Below are 17,816 nucleotides of genomic sequence, written 5' to 3'. Positions count from 1 at the left end.
TTTTTATTTTGTAAAACTTACACAGCCTTAAGTTTTTTCTCTTTAAATAGTTTATGTTAAGATAGTGTTTTGTGTGTTTTTTTTTAATCGATTAGTAATACTGAATATCTTATGATTTTGAAGCAGTAAAAAATAACAAATCAAGAGTAACAAAAACATTTTGACTCTTTAAATTAACTATAACGTTAAAGGAAGTGTTTAAGAAAGCTAAACTAACTATTTTAAAAACTATTTCACTGTATATTTTTGTTTAATATGATCGATAAAAATAACGACTACCCAAAAAAATTACTTTAGTTCAAAAAAGTTAGATAACTTTAAAGCCTCATTAAACTTATTTTAAATTTGATAATTATAAGAGTGCAAAATTTCAGTAGTATTAAATGAAGAAGTTAAAATATTTTAAATGTGAGAAATTTATAATATAAAAAAAAATGTTTAGATGAAAAACAATTTTATCCAAAAACGTTTAGAAAATTTTTAAAAAACTGTATTAAAGTATAAAATGGTAAAATCAAAGTATTTTTTAACTGTATCTTCAGGAGTATTTGAGTGTCTGACTGGAGCAGGAATTCTTTTTGGCTGGGCTAATTTGAAAACTGTATTACAAGAAGAAAATATATTTTATGACATATCTAATTGCAATAACTCAAATGAAACAATTTATAACAATTGTATTATTGAAGCAGAATACAATCAAGCCGCTAGTTTTAATAATGTCTATATAGTTGCATCCATGTTACTTGGGTTTTCAACTTTACCGAATGGATTATTGTTTGATAAGCTTGGCACTTTAATCACAAGGGTTTTTGCTTCTTCTTTGTTTTTGATCTCATGTCTTACATTAGCTTTTACTTGTCCAGAAACTTCATTTCTTGTATATATAGCCATGAGTTGCTTTTCTGTAGGAGGAATTCTATTTTTAGTTACTAATATTCAAACTGGAAATTTATTTCCAAAATTTAGATCTTCCATTATTTCATGTATGAGTGGAAGTCTGGACTCATCAAGTGTAGTGTGTTTATTTATAAAGCTAGCGTACGATGGTGGATTCTCGATGCAGTCAATATTTTTAGTGTTCTCATTGCTAACTGGTTATCAGCTTTTTAGGTAAACTTTTACAATTTGTACTATTATAAAAGTGTAGTCGTTCATTACATAAAAATATTATGAGTAGTAGTATAGACTTTTACACTTTTGTTGCTTAGACATAGATTAGCAAGTTTAAATACTAATAACTCCTTCTGAGTTTTTTCAGTTTTTCAATTCATAAAACATAAATTACAGTCTTATAAGTATAACTATCCGTAAGTTTATAAATAAATATTCATTAAAATTAAACTAAAACTTACTAATTTTTGTATTGCTCTTTTAATATTCAATCACTTTAAAATAAGCTAATATAGCTCTGCTAAATTTATAAAACTTTAAAGAGCTTCAGATAAAGGATGTGTTTTCCGTTTAAGTTTTAATACACTAAGTTTTTACCATGAAACTTTGTTTACGTAATCTACTAATTTCTTTTACTTAGACCCAACTAACTGAAAGCAAACTAATTAACTTTACTTTAAAACAATTAACACGCCGGATTAGCTTTTGATTTTCAATATAAATATAGCCATATGTAGTGATTTTGCAAGTTTATTTTGACTGAAGAGCACTGGTAGTAATACCACTGCGAAACTCTAGTTTTAAAATAAACTTAGAATCACTGAATCGTTTAATTACTCTATTAAAAATAATTTTATTTACAGGTCCTGTTTTCTGATGCCTGTAGACTCTATACCGTATTTTATTCACAAAAGAGATATTATTGAAAATGATTACGATTATGGAATATCATTTTACTTAAAGAAATCAAGAAATAAATTTCAAACTATTGCACTGACCTCACCGGCAGATGAGTCATTATCAACTAGGGAAAACTTAGAAGAAAATATAGATAGTAAAAGAAATTATCTTGTCAACAGCTTAAAAGATGCTGGTTTTTGGCTTAACTCCTTACATTTTAGTATACTTCAACTAAGAAACTATTTCTACTTATCAACTGTTGCAGATAACTTAATGAACTATGTTAAAAAAGATCAGTCAAAGTGTGGAAATGAAGGTGTTACTTTTGACGATGTAGGTTTTTACATGATTGTGTTTGGTATATGTCAATTTTTCGCTTTTTTTACTGCACCTCTGAATGGACTTATTGTTGACAAGTTAACGAGAAAGTTTAGTTCTTATCTTGATTCAAAAAGGGCTAAATTGAGAGCGTTGGCTTGCTCAACGATGGCAACCTGTATCGTTGCTGTATTGTTTTCTGTTTTTGTAACGATTCAAAGCTTAAATGTGCAGTTTGTTTCCTTTGTTCTACAAGTCGTGTTTAGATCATTTTTATATGGGGGTTGCTCTAACTTTATTGCCGTATCGTATCCATCTGAACATTTTGGTAAGCTGTATGGTATCAACCAGACAATAGCAAGCTTGTTTCTCATTTTTCAATTTCCAATCAATAGCTGGGTAACTTATAATCTTCAAAACTGTTTTACACAAGTAAATAAGCTCTTTATTTTTGTTAGTTTATGTACTTTTGTGCACCCAGTATTTTTATTTGTAAAAAGCAAAGTATAGTAGTAAAAAGAAATACTTATCAAACGTTAAGTTATTAGCTGTTTATATTGTTTAGATAATAGATTCGAACGGAAAAATTAAGTTAACATATAATAAAGCAATTCATTTTCGATAGTAGTAGTTCAATAGTAACCAATAATTTTTATTTTTAACTTTGTTAGTAATTTAAGATAATAAAAATATTCTTAAATACATATATTTTTCAATTATTATTAAAGTATTTAACAAAACTTTAACTGCTGGTGTTTTTCACAGATAGTATTTCATTGTTTGATCTAAAAGTTTGAAATGTAAAAAAGAAAGAGGTTGAAATTTACCAAGTATTTTTTCTTTAGTTTTTTAGAGTTTTTAGAGTTGATGCTTTGATAATTTTTATTTAATATTTTAAACATAATACTACTTTTTTAAACCTAGCAATATATACGTGCTATAGGTTTCTTAAACCTTTTAAATAATCTTAAAATAGTTTTCATAAAACAAAATTTTAAGCTTAAAATTAAAACAAAAGGTGTGAAATATAAATACACTGATAAATATCGGTAAAAAATTTAACTTTGCTTTTTATAAGCCCTGATAACTTAGTAAACTATCAAAAGTTTTTCTATTTAACTTTATAAACAGTTATAGCTTTAAATATCGTAATACAAAATGATGTGAAGTTTTTCTTATTTCTACATGTACGCGCCTATCAATTTTTTAAACTTGTTATCTATTTATTTTAAAATCTATATATAAACTACTATAAAGGTTGATAAACTTAAATCAACAAATTTTCTATCGTTTTAGCTTTTTAGTTATGTTATTTTTTTAAAACTTAAAAAAACTGCTTAATTCAAAGTCCTACAAATAGAAGCTTTATCTAGAATAAGACGATATTTTCAAAAGTGCTAGAATAAGTTTTCGCATTAGTTAGTTTAGCTTATTAATTATTTAGTAATTTACAACCATTTAAATTTACATTTTAAAAGATCTAATCTTATAAAATTACCGACACTTCAAAAATAAATCTACTTAAGAAATCTGTTAATAAAAAAAAAAAGACCAATCTTTATTTGATCATTTTAAACAATATAATATTTTTAACTAATTATTTGAAAACTCTCTAAAGTCAAAGCTAAAACAAGGAAGTTTAATGAAATTCTTACGCCGGCTCTCGTACAATTTTAATATAGATTAAATACAGTTTTGTAATTTTCGTTATGTTCTTACTTCCAATAAAGTCTACGTAAGTGTTTTATAAAAATAAAGTAATAACTTTAACCTTATCAGCCTAGTTAAATATCTAAATAAGCTGTAATTAAAATAATAGTACTTTTTTATTATACGAATTAAAAATGAATAAAACTTAAGACATGTAATTAATTATTTAATAGTTCAATTACCGTTTAATTTACTAACTTCTTGCTTTGTAGTACTTATTGTTATTATTAAACATAGTTCTTTTATAAAAGTAGAGCCTACAAAGAATGTTTTCTAATTTATTACTACCTGCAATGGAATTACTTAAGTATAAATGGTAATTTAGTATGCCGATCTTTGTCTTACAATTTCCTCATTACTTAAACTTTTAACCAGTATTTATTTACGGCCATCATCAACGAAGTTGAGATGCTTCGCGCCATCAATAATAAATAATGAACGACAATCTACAACAGTATCCAAGACAACCTACGTCCGATTTCGTCCTAATCAAGAATCGACATGCCTTAAATTATTATTTCTTAAGTTCTTTATTTACTATTAGTTATAACTTTAAATGAAAATAACTTTTGTAAGTAATCTTTACCTTGAATTTACACCTTTAATGCCTTAAATGCGTACACAACAAGATACTGACTGTGTAAGTTTCAATTTTTAACATTCAATTCCACATAGTTTTATTTATTAAAAAACTTATAAATTAAAAAGCATCGATCGTGCTTAAGTGAAGCTACAAGCAAAAGTTACACTCTGTACTAAAGTGACGACCCGTGCTAAAGTGACGCTGTGCTTTTCTGACATCTACCCAAAAAAAAATTATCTTCATCTAAATAACAAAAAGTAGTAATTTATTGTGATCATTATCTCTTTTTTTTCTAAATACAAGTTTATTTTACTGATGTAAATTTCTCCAAACTTAAAAAAACGCTTATTTTAAGTAGTGTTAAATCAGTATAAATAACTATAGTTTTATTTATTGTTTATATATTACGGTCCTTGCTACTGTGTATATTGTTTTAAATATAGTTTCTAAATAATAGTTGGCCCGTTGTCAGCCGAAATCGTATAAAATAAAGTTATCTACTAAATTGTGTACTTAAAAAAGGTTTTAGAACATTTTCGCGTGTTTAAAACTGTGATCTAGTGTATAATATGTTTAAAACTTAAACATCAAAAACCTTTACTTATTTAAAAAGTCAAAGTATTTTACATAGTTTGAAAATACAGATGGTTCTAGCTTTTAAAACAAATAGTTTTTTTTTGATTAAAAAAATGATTAAACCTATTATTTTTAGTTTTTAAAACCTATAATCGAAATATAAAATAACTATCTTGTTTTAAGTAGACAATTATACTTAAAGTAACTTATAACAAATTCTTGAATAAATTAAAAATAAATACAAACGAAATATTAGTACAACAAGCAAGTAAATAAGGTTTTTTATTGTATGATTTTGATTTGGTTGTACCATAAGCTGTTAACTTTTAATTTTCAATTCACGAGCTTTATGAAAGAATTTAAAACCACTTATTATGTGTGTTATAAATAGTGATGTACCGGACTCCCAATTTTGGGTCCAGCCGGACCCGGATCCGGACTTTTTTTTTCAATTTAGGGACCGACCGGAGCCGGATCCGGATTTTTTTTTTCAAATTAGAATCCGGCCGGAACCGGATCCGGACTTTTTTTTATATCAAGATCCGGCCGGATCCGGATATCAGACAAAAATAGCAATATTCGGCCGGATCCGGATAGTGAGTCCGGTACATCACTAGTTTTCACATAAAAAGTAGAGCTTACATTTGTAGTTTCAAAATTTCATTTCTATAAAAGCTAAAAAAAAATATGAATAACTTTAAATTTAGTATAAGGAAAATTGATAGAAAGATAAAGTACATCACAGAAACAATATCTAGTAGCTAACATTAAAATCTATCAAATAAGATCAACTTGTAAAAATCAAGGAGGACCCCCCCTATAGCCTTACCAATCTAAAATCAATTAAAATCAAGTTCTTGAACAAAATTAACTAGAAAATCACAAAATAATGAAAACTGGATCAGCTTAAACTCTTTCAAAATCTAAAAGAAAACTAGCCTGAGTTTTTCAAAAAATCTTTAAAATAGCCTAACAATTTGGTAGAAAGTTTTTAATTTTACAACATAGGTAAAGAGTTGCATTTCTAAAATGTTTATTTCAGAGTTTAAATGTAAACAAATGTAAATTAGTCGCGAGTTCAAAATGCGCCAATCACGGTAGGTGTTTAATTTTAACTGACGAAAATGACTATTTTTAATTTACAAAGGGTTTGTTTTTGAAAAAATACTTTTCTGTATGCTCTTTTTTACTAACTAGATCCGAATCGGCCGGATCGGCCGGAAACGGATCCAAACTTTTTTTTCAAATAAGAATCCGGCCGGACCCGGATCCGGCCTTTTTTTCAAATTAGAATCCGGCCGGACCCGGACTTTTTTTTTCAAATTAGGATCCGGCCGGAACCGGATCCGGACTTTTTTTCATATCAAGATCCGGCCAGATCCGGATATCAGACAAAAATGGCAATATCCGGCCGGATAGTGAGTCCGGTACATCTCTAGTTATAAAAAGTATTTACGGTGTAAAGTTAAAAAATAATTACAAAAAAAAATTTCAATGATTTACACTTCCAAACAGATGTGAGTTTTTAAAAGCTTCAGGTCTAAGTATAAAGCAATTTTTTTATATAAAAAAATAACTTGGTTAGTTTAATACAGGATAATTAAGTTTTTGGTTAAACAATTAAATAATTTTATTTATATTTAACGATGATAAACAAGTTTTTTAATCTTTACCTGAGATAAAATATTGAAGAAAAGACTTAGCATTACGTTAACTTAAGTGTGAAAAAACAGTTACAGCTGGCAACTAATAAAATCACCACCTCTTTTGCCAAAACGTTTCTTATTGCCCACTGAACTAGTGGAATTGCCTAAAAACGGCCGGTATTACTCACTTGCGAAACCCGAGTTTAAAAGTATTTAATGTTATAAATGAGTAAAATATGTCTCTAACCCTTAGTTAGATGATGAATACTAACTATGGTCGCTATCATTTAAAAAACTCAAAAAAGGCTGATTACCTACTACATAAGTCATTTTAAAAGTATTTATAACATAAGTAACAAACTTTTGAAGTTTTTAAACTTCATCAGCTTAATTATTAGTTTATCTAACAAACATTCTTTTACCTAAATAATTCTTAAGCCATAGTGAAATTCTGATTTGTGTTATATTTGAACTAGGCCCAAAGTTCAGATTTAACCGAGAAGTAAAAACTTAGCGAAATCCTGGTTTTTAAAACGTATACATTAAACCGAATTTTCGCATTTCATTATTGTTTTTATAATGCGCGTCAAACATAGGTCCTTTAAAAATATAAGTTTATTGTTTTTGCTAATATATTAATAAAATATTGTAACGCTATCTGCCCTTAAAACAAATGTTTATTCACTGCTTCGGTTTATTACCTGGTTTCGGTGAGTTTTAGCTGACCTTGTCAAATAAATTCAAAACAGTAAATAACATTTAGACATTGGCAGTAATGTGAATCTGAACTCGTTGATGCGTAAAAACATAAACATTAAGTATTCAAATTTTAATGAAAAATGCATAATTAGGTGAACTTAATATTGGTATTAATTAATGAAAATGAAAAAAAAAAAAAAAATCTAAATACAGTATGAACGAAAACACAACAAATTCTTAACAAAATTCTTAAAAAAACTAACAGATGATTCAAATGCTATTAATATTCAAATTAGTATGTTTTAGTTTCATTCCAATAAAATAATAAAAATTTGTTCCTGTGTCAGCAAGAACTTATTACTTCTAATCTTTTATTAATACACGTTTCTACTCTGGGTCTTGATTTATATTCTTTTTCTAGTATTGTCCTAGTTAATTCAAAATTTTTATTTTCGTTTTTCAATTTGTGGATGTATTTTAATAGTTCAGTTGCCTGTTTAAATTGCATATAATTTCTTTCTTCTGGATTGCTATTTATTGTTGTTCTGTAAAATGCAACTCTTTTTTTAAACTGGTTGGCGCTTAGACCAATGTATGATTTAGTTACATTGTCAGTTTTTACTGTGGCCTGGTATATGACATTTTTTGCTCTACAGTTACCGCCTTTCAAAGGACATTTCTCTTTGTTTCTACAGTTACATGCTTCATCTTCGTTATTCTTGTTGCAATTTGTGACCTTCTTGTTATGATTTTTTATGATTGTCTCAATGTTTGGCAAACAGCTGTAACTTAATTTGATGTTGTTCTTGTTCAAGTATTTTTTGAATATACTGTCTACTCCAAAGTATTTGTTTATTATTAGAGAAGTTTCATGCCAATGTTTGTTTTTATGGATTAAACCATAATATTTTTCTTTTTCTTTTTCTAGGCCGTTTCTTTCCTTCATCTTCACCTTTGAACTTAATTTTGTAATTGTAGCCACTTAACTTTATTGCGTCATTGTAATCCTTACTTATTTCATTGAATAGGTTTTCAATATTCTTATTTCTAATTTCTAATATATTAAAAAAAAACATTCAATACTAATAAGTTTTAACAAAAAAGTTTTATAAAGTTGCGAATTTAATTTTATCTCTTCGTGGCATTTTGACATTTATCAATTTTCAAAACGTTCTAAAAAAAATTACAATATTATAAAAATTAATAAAATTTAACCTAAATTTTTAATATATAGTATGTTATTGTTTCCTAAAAAAGTTATTCAGCAAACAAAGCTTTACTGAAAAAGGTCGTCAGTGCACTGTATATATACTTCTGAAAAAAAAAGTTAGGACGAACTGTTTTAAGGTAGTCTGCCTGTATATAGTAGAGATTGGACAGCTTTGAAAATTGTGACCTACATATAAAATTGAATAAAAAACCTAACTCAATTCTTTTACAAAAACAAAAAAACAACATATACAAAGATCTTTCGTTTATTATATAAATATTTTTAGTTCTGTTCAGAATTAAATTGCTTTTAGAGATAATTAATAAATACATTTTTAGTTTGGATATGTTTAAATCAGAAATTAAAACTTAAATTTATCAAAAATAGTACTTAAATATGTAAAATTGTTGAACGATTTCTTGTAGATTATAGCTTATTAAATGAAACATTAAAAATAACATAAAAAATTTTCTTTGAATTTTAGTAAACAAACTATGACTTTAAATTTGTACTTTACTGTAACCATGAAAAAATGTATGAAAAAAGACTAGTTGCTTGATTAACAGTCTACTTTCAGGTTTTTACATGTTTTTTCAGAGATATTCATTTATCACACTGACCAGACATGTTAAAAAGCTCTGCTTTGTTTACTCGAGCGTGAAATTACTAACTTAAAACGAACTAAAGTTAAGACGCTTCATTGCTGAATTACCATAGTAACTCTTAGCATTTTAACAAGTCTGACACTGACGAGCTTTTTGAGCAAAACTTTATTTGCTGAAATTTTTTTTAATATATACATTTTTCCTTTTTTATGGAGTAATGATCTTTAATTGTTTTATAAAGTCAAGTCTTTTGTATGTTAACACAATTTTAAAAATTAAAACAGTATTCATTCAAAAAACTCCAGTATATTTTATTAGTATTATATTAAATTTGTGCGGAAATTTATTTAAATATTTTTAACCAAACTAGAAATTTTAGTAGTTTATTAATCACTATCATAAGTTCGTAGAAAGATATAATAAACTATGAGACATGTATATTAGAAACAACTACAAATTGCTTTATATTTTACTATAACACTTTTCAAAACTATTTTGATCATTATTATTTAAAGAACGTTTTGTTATAAAACTGATTATAAACTACAGACTTTTTCAAAGCTTTTTTTGCGTTTATAACATGATAAATCAAAGTAAAAGAAATAAAATTTTAAATAAATGAAGTTTTGTTATGTAAACTTCATTAGTTTAACAAATCTTTTTTTATCTATAAAAAAATGTTACTTTATATAAGATAGCCTCTAGGCAAGATTTTTCTGTTTTAAATAACTATATTTTTTAAACCAAACCTTAAAACTGAGGATAACTTGTGTTGCATAAATATAATTTTTTCTATTAAAATAAAAAAGAATTAAAAAAGGTTTGTTCAGTCTAAGCGTTAAAAATATATTATTACAGAGTTTCCTAATATTACTGAGATATTTTTTAAAATAGTTCAGAAGACAAAAATATAAAGTTTAAAAGTTAAATGTTTCTTAACTTAAAAACATAACCAGTTGAAATAGAATTGCTTAAATTTTTATTATTTTACACAATTGAAAAAAAACTCAGAAAAGTGTCACGTAAGTATTATTTATTTGGTCAAGGGTGGTGGTGGTACCATGTTAATACAATTTTCAGAAATCACGCATGTTTTCTTCTCTGTGCTCCAAATCAATCCGAATTCGCAAGCACATCGGAAGTGACACATGAGACTGCACATTAGTACTGGTTCATGTTCACAAGTACTCTCGCAACCACCGCAGTTTGTGTACTTCATATTCGCTGGACACTTAGGCACTAAATCAAATGTTTTGAAAGTTGTAAATTATGTCAAACATAAATTTTTTTTTATAAAAATTCGTATAACTGTTTTACGTACATTCTCTAAATAAATATAGTTACAGTAAAAATAAACAGCTATTCCATACTTTTAGTTTATAGTTTAAATTTTGTATCTATTTAACAAATAATGCATACTTATAAACTAAAAACTAAAACATTTAAAAAAATTTTTTAGACTTTACAACAGAAAAAATCTAAACTACAATTGACTTTTGTTAATTTTTTAAATCAGTAGGTGGAGTATTAATATATATACTTATAAGTTCTTTTTTTTTAATTTTTTTTTTTTGTTTAATCATTTTTGTTAACAAATTAACTTATAACTGTCCTTTATTAATCTTATAGCTGTTAACCTATTATTAAGTTTATTCAACAACTTTATTCGGTTCGCTAAGTTAGTGTTTCCTTAAGTGTGCCCTGTGCAACAAAGAAATAGATTTATTTGCAAACAAAACTAATAGTTGTAAAAGTAGCTTTATGTTAAAGCAAATAGTATATTTAATTGCATTTAATGGCAAGTTTTTGTTAGCTTTTAAATAGTTATAAAATACTACTTAAAGATAAAATATTTGATTTATACTTAAACTTTATTCCGACTAACGGCGTTTCAGTGCTCTCAAATAAATTTAAGAACAGATCTACGGAGTCTGTGAAAAAATCTCCAGACATAATCTGATAAACGCGTGCTTTGTTCACAGGTACGGTAAAACGCCAAACATGGAGTGGAGTATTGTTTCAAAGATCAAACATACATCCAACGGAGTAAGTAGAACTTGCCCAACTTGCAATACAGAAAGAGCAGTAATTGCAGCAAAAGATAAAGACCTACTTCTGAACAAGCGACAAGGTTTATCGAATATTTGTCTACACAACCGACGATTCTACTTTAAATAACTCTGGCTACTTATGCACTTATTTATTTCACAGCATTTTCATATACAATCACAAACATTAAGTTTAATACTACATGTTTCCTCTATTTTATTATATACTGTGTATATTGTACTGTATAAATATTTTATTAATTTGTTAAATTTATTATGACATTTGTGCACAAGTTAATTTATGTTTTTTTTTTAAAACTTGCCTATTCTTAGAGCTATTTTGAGGTTAGTACATGCTTTTATTAAATTTGTAGTTTTTATAGACAAGTTTATATTTTTATGTTTTTATTCCAAACTTTGTTTTTAAACCATTAAGTTCCTTTATACTACTCACATAAATATCATACATAATTATACATACTTTTGTTCTAATGTGTGTTAATGTTTTATAGACTCCGTAGATCTGTTCTTAAATTTATCTAAGAGCAGTGAAACGCCGTTAGTCGGAATAAGTTTTAATACAAAAACATCTGTGGTATATATTCCGAAAAGCTTAGCTTATCAGGATCTCTAGGATTTAACGCCTTTTAGTGCTACATCTTATAATTTATACTAAGATAGTTATAGTTGTAAAAAAGTATATACTAAATTATCTAATATGCACAACTTAGTATAATAATCACATTTTGAAAACTATGAAAAGCAGTGATTTAAATAAGTAATGTAGTGTACGTTATGATGTTTTTTTATTGTGTTTTTTTCTTATTTCAGTACTAACAAAGTAAAAAGTTTTTATAGCCTAAAAAAAAAACTGTGTTTATATTTTAAAAACAAACATAACTTATGTAATTTTATTTTCTAGTAAAATCTTTCAATAAATTATAATACATGTTAAGTTTATGAAATTAGGTTAAAATTAAAAACAATAGAAAAATTATTATACTTATAAAAGTTGTTTAAAAAAAAGCATTTAAATTATTAAAACTTGAGCAGTTAAGGTTGAATTGATCAGAAGTTGAAATTTTAGCGCTTGTTATATCTCCTGTATCTGCATCTACACAATAGCAACTCTCATCATTGCACTGTGTTGTCATAAATCTTCCATCATCATCACAACTCATAGCATTTTTGTTTTCTCCATTCAAATACTGCTTTTGGCAACTTGTTAACTCTGAATGTTTTAATTTTGCTTGTGTAATGAAATTTAGAAGGTTATAAAACCTAAAATCTAAAGTTTTCACATAAATAGTGTTTCTAAAATGATAAACGACAAAAAATAATTAAAAATATTTATTAGCTTTTGATGATAGTATTTGTATTTTCACTTCGTAATGAACAAGCATTACCAGCACAATTTATGTTTATTCCGTTTCCAGGTAAAAACTCTCCAGTTATTGGACTTATACATTGACAATATCCATGTTTGTTACATTCTTCTAGTTTATAAGATCCATCTTTTTCTGAACACTTTGGTAACGGCAATTTTACATCTAGTTCCATATTTAGTAAAGAAACTCTCACAAAACTTTCTTGACATTCAGTTAAAGGAATATCTAAAACAGATAAATATATATTTGATAAAAAATATAACTATAATTATTATTTTTTAATTAAAAAAAAAATGTTACTTTGAACAACGAACTGAAATTCAAACAATAACTTTTGTATGATTTGCTCTTTTTTAAACTAAGCTGAAACATTACTATTGAATGTAAAGTGTGACGCTAAATTTACAAACAAAAAAAATTCACATTTTGACTTCTTAATTGTTTAAATTAAATATCGTTGTAACAGCATATAACAAATGAAAATATAAATTCGTGAGTACAACTTTAACAGGATTACTATCGCTCTTAACTAGAGCAAATTTTTACTTAGTTTATTGACAATAGTATTAAACTTACTCTTTATGTTGTTAACTTTAAATTATAAAGCAGGAATGATATACATTTTACTTTAGGTATCGTTACTGAAATCAATCTACTTCTACAGTAACCTCTTGCGATCTACGAACATACTCTTATACAATAGTAACTTTTTTTTGTATTTTTTGAGAATTCTTAGGTTCGTAACTAAACGAGAGTGCGTAGATTCGTGACAGGTTACTGTAGTTATACTTTTTGTAAATGTAAGTACTTTACTTAAAATATTGTCGAGAAAAAAAAATATTCTTCAGACTTCAAATCATCATTAAAATAATACTGTAACAATGTAACGATTTTATACTATAATAATCAAGCAAACTTATAACATTGGTTTTGTTCGAAGTAATTTAAACTGTAATATATATTAAAGTTGTAATTCAAGTTAATCAAATTTAGTCAAAATTGTAACAACATACATTTCTTTGTTATTTATTATTAGATACTATGAACTAGGGTTTATCAAAACAGTCTCTTAGTAAGTCAAGCTAAGCACTACTGTCAATAAAAACATCGGCGAAAGTCTGCCGAGCAGAAGCCTGGACTTTCGTATGCTGGAAACAAGCTCAAGTTTAACAAAAGGTTTGATCATCACAATTCCATCATCAGACCACAAGCCTTTGGTGACTGGTTTCGTCCTGAATTGGACTCATTAGTTAGTTACAAGCGAAAAATCTGTGGTAGTTAATATACAAACTGTTTATACAGGCAAGCATGAAGCAACGGTTTACTGGCAATGATCAGTGACGTCAGCATTGTCTTTTGCCGTGCAACGTTCAATACATTGTCCACTAAGCAAGATATCTGGTACGCTCGTACTACTACTGTTAACTTTTTAAAACTATTGAAATTAAAACCATACTAAAAAAAATCAATGATAAAAACTTACAATAATAAAATAAAACTTTAAAAGATTAAGAAATCGATTACTATAAAACTACTTAGTATAAGGATTTAAAAAGTCTAGTCTAATTTTACACCCGAATATGACGTCATTTTATATTTTTTAAGCTTTGAACGTTTTGAATTTAATATAAATTTAATTCAGTAAAATTTTATAAATTACTGCTTTAATAATCCTTAGTAGTTAAATAGATAAAACGCGTAAAACGTGTAAGTTAGCGTATAGTTGCATGAGTAACATAAAAAAGCTAATCCAAGGACACAACAAAAAAACTTTAAATAGATAAAACAAATAACAATGAAATGTATATTGTTTAGTTTTTTGTATAAGATATGCACCGGAAATTTTTTTTTCAATGATTGTACCATATAGTTTCTTCTTTTGGGGTTAAGTAGTCACAACTTAAAAGTTATTAGTTTATGTTATAGTAACATGATTCTTAATCGTTGTTATATTTTGTAATTTTGATAACACTGGTATTGATTAATAAAAAAATATATATAACTATGAATATGAACTAAAGTGTAATTTAATTTTACAGCTCTAAATAAAAGTATTAGTGTGTAAAAAAGTATCACAAAATGCCAAACCTTTACATTTAAAGGTAGACCCGATATTTGAAAGACCAGGTATAGCATCTCCTGTTTGTGGAACAACACAGTAACAGTAATCTGTAAAACTAGTACATTGACGTTTTTTATAGTGTCCGCTAAATCTACTACACTGTATGTTGGCACCGTCCATGACATCTGGATTGTAAAAGTGAAACCTAACATCGGCTATCCATTCCTTTTGGCAGCTTGTATATTCTAAACAAATTACAACTTTTTGTTTACATTAGGCAAATAAATGTGTTTATTAAAGGTCGAATTCGCAATGAAAAAGTTATTTTGGATATTTGAAAATAAATCTATTTTAAACTTAATTCGCAAGGTCAGTTAAATTAGATTAGCATTAGCATACTTAATTATAGTTTGTATATAAAATGGTATTGCGCTCTTAATACAACTAAATAAATGCTATAACATAGAATTAATTTGTATTTGGTTTTGCTTTTTTGAATTTTTGGGATTTAACGCCTTATTATTTTATATCTGATAAGGTTAAGCTACAATTTTAAACACTAGAAAGCTATAATTAAAACTAACTTATGACTAAAGCTGACGAACTTCTAAAACTTAAAAAGTTTATTTGTATTTTGTTTCTTTAAATTGATATTAACAATAGCTATATTAAAAACTGAATTATATTTGTAAGATATAACCTTAATGTTAATAGCTAACGTAAATAAATATACAATAAAAAAATTATAATTTTCTACATATATAAAGTTTTAAATCAAAAATTACCTTCACAATCAATATCTTGTGTTTTAGATGTTTTACCAGGAATAGTTGAACCGGTTTCAGGAACAACGCACCTGCTGCTACCATCCTTAGTTGTTTGTACAGTTTTGTAATTTCCATCTTCATCACATATGTCTGAATTGCTCAAGTGTTTTGCTTCAACTAGGCACTGGGTCAGTTTAGCTAACAAAATTAAATAAGTAAAGTATTTAAAAATTGTGAAAAAAACAAGTTCACTACTCATAGCTTTTTAAACTTCACTTAAAATTTAAAATTTAGGTTTGTAGCTCTATTTAAAAACTTTTAGTAAAAAGTGAAATAAGACTCAGATCAAATAAATTGCTGAAAGTATTACTAACTAGTACCAATTAAGTTGCACTGATAATATTTAATGCAGTCGTTCCAAACATTCCTGACAAAGCCAGCCGGACAGCCACATCTGGGTAAGGACGTTTTAGCGTGACGGCAGCTAGGAAATGGTTCATTGCAATCCCCGTCACAGCTCCCTTGATTTACCAGCTCCTCACCTACATCGCATTCAAAATCGTACGTTTCGGTGGACTCGGAAACTAAAAAATGGTCTTAACTATCTTACTAAGTTATTTTTTCATTTAATATTACTGTATAATTCAATAACTAAAACAAATAATATATAATATTATGCTTATAAACTTAATTAAACTTTTGCATACTTTACTTTAGCTTTAATTGCACTATTTTAAAATATAATATCGAATATAAAATTAGTTCGTCATTGTTTTAAGTAAGAAAAATGTTTTTTATTTGTACTTTTCACAAATTTTAAGTTTATGCTAGAGTTTTAATAACAGTCACACAAACTAAAGTTCAATCAGTTAAAATTAAAAAGAAGTCTAAAATATAAACACACATTATTTATAATTTCCTTTACATTATTGTTGTATGTTAAATGTTAAAAATAGAAAGGGTTTGTTCAAATATATTTCCACTTAACTAAATACAAGAATCAACAAAAGAAACATTATCAAAGTCATCAGAGCTAAAGCATAGACTTTAATGAGCCGTGAGACAAGTTTAAGTTTTGTTAAAAATATTATTTAATATATCACTTGGACTTTTTACGACCAATTTATTATGATTAATTTTGTACATTGACAACTGCAGCTTTTTTCGGATACAACTGTCTGACGAGTCACAGTAATAATGAAACTCCGATCACAGTCTACCGAAAGCTTGCGGTCTAGTTTAAAACACTTACTTAATATATTTTACTAATTTCTTTAATTTAATTTCCAACATGATCTAAGTTTAAACAAATTAAAAGTATAAACTATATTAATTTTGTACAGAGTTGTTTTAATTAAAAACTCTGTATTGTAAAACAGTGACAATAAAACGCTATGTACTTTTTTAAGGTTTTTTGAAACTAGTTTTTTCAAATTACGATAAAATGCATTAAGTAGTACGTAGTTATAACCTAAAAAACAAAAAATAATTAAAGTTGCTATAAACTTTTTTAATTTGAAAAATTAAAAAAACTAAGTTTTTATTTAAATTAATTAAGAAGTTTATAATAACTAAAAAAACTTTATTAGAAACTTATACTTTTTAATTAAATATTTGCTTACATAATAAAAAATATTTTGTGTTATTTATAAACTTACTTGGGCTTGATTCAATCAAGACAATAAAAACTGAAAAACAAAAAAATTTCAGCATTGTTTTTTCTGAAAATGATTGTTACAAAAACAATTTTTTGAAATAAGAGCTAAAACTACTTTACTTCTATATATACCCAAGGAATAATTATATCTATCTTGTTACATGTAAAGTGAGAATGTTATTTTTACTGTCAATTACATCAGAACGCTTGCCTGAGGAGATTGGCTTCAAAAGAAACAATTCAAGCTGTTCTAGCAAGATTGCCTGATACGGTGGTTGTTTTAATAAAAAAATAAATTAGCTGTTTAAAGTTCAAGTTTATTAACTACATATAATACATAAAACATAAGCATAGTAGCAAAAATTATTCTGTTAAAAGAAAGATATGTAATTGTTTTTAATTAAAAACATTTACTTAATATATTTTACTTCTTACTTAAATTTTAATTCAAAATTGTATATTTGATATCTAAACTTGTTTTATCGCATCAAAGTGGTTTGATAAAATACAACAAACATTAGAAACTAAAAAAAGTTTTATTATTTTTACCAAACAGTTATTGAAATTCATACACAATAACTAGAATAATATACTTAAATTCATTTTTATTGTACTTAGCTCTTTATTATAGTAGGTTTAGCACTCTATTACTGTAATTTACAAATAACCTCTTCGTTTTATTGACAGTAAACTTTTTAGACATCGCTTTATATTTAGTTTTTATTACACAATATATATGCGATGAAAATTATAAAA

The 17,816-nt window shown here is 26.3% G+C and overlaps 2 protein-coding genes across 2 annotated transcripts; one reads left to right on the top strand and one right to left on the bottom strand.

Moving 5' to 3' along the window:
* Positions 1-985: 985 nt before the first annotated feature.
* On the top strand, positions 986-2,619 carry LOC145828588 (equilibrative nucleobase transporter 1-like). Its single transcript, XM_082936342.1, has 3 exons — positions 986-1,110; positions 1,755-1,984; positions 2,057-2,619. The coding sequence occupies exons 1-3, from the start codon at positions 986-988 to the stop codon at positions 2,617-2,619; spliced, it is 918 nt and encodes a 305-aa protein (XP_082792468.1).
* A 7,534-nt stretch (positions 2,620-10,153) lies between these two features.
* LOC145829926 (uncharacterized) lies at positions 10,154-17,185 on the bottom strand. Its single transcript, XM_082937810.1, has 7 exons — positions 17,062-17,185; positions 15,778-15,987; positions 15,422-15,601; positions 14,663-14,881; positions 12,593-12,799; positions 12,232-12,417; positions 10,154-10,377 (listed from the first exon to the last, which is right to left on the bottom strand). The coding sequence occupies exons 1-7, from the start codon at positions 17,114-17,116 to the stop codon at positions 10,172-10,174; spliced, it is 1,263 nt and encodes a 420-aa protein (XP_082793936.1). The 5' UTR covers positions 17,117-17,185; the 3' UTR covers positions 10,154-10,171.
* Positions 17,186-17,816: the final 631 nt, after the last annotated feature.

This window comes from Thalia democratica, chromosome 2 (assembly GCF_965202585.1).
Source record: "Thalia democratica chromosome 2, ktThaDemo2.hap1.1, whole genome shotgun sequence".
In the NCBI taxonomy this organism is placed as follows: Eukaryota; Metazoa; Chordata; class Thaliacea; order Salpida; family Salpidae; genus Thalia; species Thalia democratica.
The sequence above is the reverse complement of the archived record's forward strand: the minus strand, read 5'-3'. Positions and strand labels throughout refer to the sequence as shown.